General features: G+C 36.3%; 1 protein-coding gene across 1 annotated transcript; it reads left to right on the top strand.

Moving 5' to 3' along the window:
• Positions 1–318: 318 nt before the first annotated feature.
• LOC120069426 (calmodulin calcium-dependent NAD kinase-like) lies at positions 319–3,113 on the top strand. The gene is made up of 9 exons (XM_039021166.2): positions 319–596; positions 687–881; positions 962–1,185; positions 1,276–1,334; positions 1,511–1,735; positions 1,830–1,959; positions 2,062–2,378; positions 2,475–2,619; positions 2,724–3,113. The coding sequence occupies exons 1-9, from the start codon at positions 584–586 to the stop codon at positions 2,985–2,987; spliced, it is 1,572 nt and encodes a 523-aa protein (XP_038877094.1). The 5' UTR covers positions 319–583; the 3' UTR covers positions 2,988–3,113.
• The last annotated feature ends 459 nt before the right edge of the window (positions 3,114–3,572 follow it).

Below are 3,572 nucleotides of genomic sequence, written 5' to 3' on the forward strand. Positions count from 1 at the left end.
AATTTGTGTTTAAATCTAGTCAATATACTTTTAAGGTTAAATTACAAAATATTGATCTAAATAAATGGGAGAATTTCACCCTCGTGATTTAATAAAATCTCATAAATATTTATGAAAATTTTATTAAATTATAGAAACTAAATTGTAATTATAAATTATAGAGATAAAATTCTAATTTTTTGATCATTGTGATCAAATTTACTGTTTAACCTACTTTTAAATAGAAACGAAAGTATTCCTATCGAATCCAACTTAATTTTTATCTTAGTTCAAATTTTTATTGAAACTATATAAACGAAATTGCACCTACAAAATTTTAACCAATATTTTATGTGATTACATTAAGGCAATAGTTTTTTTAGTGACATAAATAATAAAAATTTAAATAAACAGTAAAGATCTCTGTTGATTTCTCAGACTCTTCCAAATGGCATAGAAAAATAAGAATGTGACTCTGACCCACGTACTTTTCAAATCAGTTGAACTCATATTTATTTATGAACCTCCAAATTCAAACACCATCGAACAATCCAACATCCTCTTCCTCTTCCTCCGATCTCTCTGCTTTTTGAAGTTTTTCATCATGAAGCACGAAGGTAATCAAAGCTATTTAGTATTTTCCCACAAAAATCCTTTGATTTTGATGTTGAAGATTAACTCTGTCTAATTGTTTTGTGCTTGCTTAGATGGCGGCTTTGGGAAAGTCATTCCATCGTCGCACTATCTTAATCCGTCGTTCGTCGGAGGCGTCCCTGCCGCCGGAAAACGTCATTTCCGGCGGACTTCCAAGGTTGTGATCAATAATCAGAAGTTGATTCCGCATCTTCGTAGGACGGAGTCCGGCCGTGTTGATTTCTTGGAGAGATTTTCGCATTATGTTGGTAAAATCTCCACCTATTATAACCATCTACTGAATTAGTCTTATGAAAAAGGGAAAACCTAACCCCTTTTTTTTCTGCAGCGAGGCTATTGGGGTTTTCAGATGTAGATGAGTGTCCTCAGCTCTGCAAGTTAGCAAACAACTATTTGAGGAAGACGAAAGGTTGCGAGGAAGAAATTTATGCATATTTCGCTAGTGAATCCGAAGGAGAATCTCTGTATGTGAAGTTAGTGAATGAGTTTGATCAATGCATTTTGAGTTATTTTGCATTCCATTGGAGCCAAGCTTCGTTGATGATTACTCAGGTACAATTCAACAATATTCCCCCTAAATAAAGTCAACACAATTTAAAATTTTCAGCGTATTCCTTAATTAATGGCGGATTTTTTTTATAGGTTTTGGGTGTTGACTCCGAGCACAAGAAGCTGAAAGATCTTGTGGTGGCAGCAACTAGGTGATTTCCCTTTTCATCTGTCAATTTGCCTGAGAAGTCAATTTTGGTTCCTGAGTTTTGAACTTTAAACGCACCAGCATCTTAATTATTGGATTAAGATCCACTAGATAACTTCAATAAATGAAGATTCTGAGTGATTTTGTCTCCTTTTTTTTGGTTTCTGGCTGTTTTTATAGGAAGCAAAGATTTGATAGGGTGAGTAAGGATTTGAAAGTGACTAGGGTGTTCTCTACTTTGGTGGAGGAGATGAAGAAGATTGGTTGTGCTTCTTCTAAGGGGGAGTCAAAATGCTCCCTCACGGCACCACGGTCGTGTCAAAGAGAGAGGAACCCTGTGCTTCTTCTTATGGGTGGTGGCATGGGGGCTGGCAAGAGTACTGTCCTCAAAGACATTCTCAAAGAGTGCGTAATTTCATTATTGAATCTTGTTTGTTTGGCGAAACATTAAGCTCTTTTAGAACAAAGTTTGTTGATAAACAGTTGCTGAATTATGCAGGCCCTTTTGGTTGGAAGCAGAAACAAACACAGTGACAGTAGAAGCAGATGCCTTCAAAGAGACTGATGTTATCTACAAAGCCATCAGCTCAATGGGCTATCATGACGACATGCTTCAGACTGCCGAATTAGTGAGTGTCTCTCCTCTTGAGCTCAGCCACGCATTTAATAACATCTCGAATTGTTCAATGAATCAACTAACCAATTAACTACATGATATATCACAATAACAGGTACACCAGCCATCAATTGATGCTGCATCTTCGTTGCTGGTCACAGCATTAAATGAGGGACGGGATGTGATCTTGGACAGCACTCTGTCGTGGGAGCCATATGTTATGCAGACGATTGAAATGGCTCGAAACATTCATAAGTGTCGATATCGAATGGGAGTTGGGTACAAGGTAGAGAATGGCAATGTCACAGAAAATTACTGGGAGCCTGTGAGTGAAGAAGAAGAGGATGGAGAAATGCAAAATAGAATGCCATATAGAATAGAGCTGGTTGGAGTTGTTTGTGATGCTCATCTAGCTGTCGTTAGAGGAATAAGGTAAGAATATAACTCAAACGTTTGAAGCTTTGCCTTTAATATTGAACATCTTAAGCCATTTGTTGTTCTAATAAAGGTTTTGATGGATTTGAACAGGAGAGCCATAGTGATGGGAAGGGCTGTGAGAGTGAATTCACAGTTGCAATCCCACAAGAGATTTGCTCATGCTTTTCCAAAATACTCTGAAGTTGTTGATAGTGTCAGGCTCTATTCCACCAATTCCATTGGCAACCCACCTAAGGTATGCTAAATTTATTCCTTGAAACTTGATTGTATATAGTCTTTTCAAGAAAATGTGAAGTTGCAAATGTATTAATTATTTCAAACGTGCTTCCAAATACGCAGTTGATCCATAGAAAAGATGGCGACGACCCGTTTCAGATGATTGACCCAGAAGCAAATGCGTGTTTGACAACGTTGAGCAATTTGAACCCCGACGCGGAATCTGTTTACGAGCTATACCCGAATCCGAGCCCATTTTCTGAACCTGAGGCCATTTGGAAAGAAATTGCTTTGACCCCGTCGAGGTTACATCCTCAGAAAGAGCTAAGATCAGCGATTAAAAAGCTAGAAAGTTCAAGAACAGTCTCAAATGAAATTGTACAGTGAAAAACTTGTAAATTTCATGGTGAAGTGAAGTGAAGTTATATTAAAGATAGTAATCTTCACTTTCTTGAAGAAAAAAGAAGCATTTGCAGTTTTGACTAATTTATCAAACGCAATACTTCTCTGTTATCGTTTTGATTCTGTTCGACGCATTTGTCGGCTTTTTTGAGCGATTCATTCGTTCATAAGAACGTTGAAACTATGTGAGACAGACCTTATTGGTCATCCCAAATGAATATATGATATGATATAAACGTAGAAGATAAATAAATTAGTGTGGACACAAAAGAAAAGTTTTACGGTTACGGTTAAATAAATAATTTTGGACGCAGATGAATTTAGTTATCATGTTAAATTTAATTTTATTAATATTTAACAGTACCCATGCCAAAGAATATATATAATAAAATCTATTCTTTATATTGAAAAATAGATATTGTTACAGATATTTTTGGATGTTACCACATTAACGGTGTCACCTACCTTAAAAATTTATCTACCCAAGTACTACTCAATCATGTCAACCACAGGTTAAGGGACATAATACTGATCAAGAGATTAATGGTTTGAATCCTCACACCAAAATTG

The sequence above is a fragment of the Benincasa hispida genome, chromosome 1 (genome assembly GCF_027475165.1).
Source record: "Benincasa hispida cultivar pf3 chromosome 1, pf3_genome.v1.1, whole genome shotgun sequence".
Classification (NCBI taxonomy): Eukaryota; Viridiplantae; Streptophyta; class Magnoliopsida; order Cucurbitales; family Cucurbitaceae; genus Benincasa; species Benincasa hispida.

Coding starts and splice junctions, on each gene's coding strand:
- LOC120069426 (XM_039021166.2), top strand. Junction 1,960..2,061: donor TGCTTCAGACTGCCGAATTA/GTGAGTGTCTCT, acceptor TCACAATAACAG/GTACACCAGCCATCAATTGA. Junction 2,620..2,723: donor CCATTGGCAACCCACCTAAG/GTATGCTAAATT, acceptor CCAAATACGCAG/TTGATCCATAGAAAAGATGG.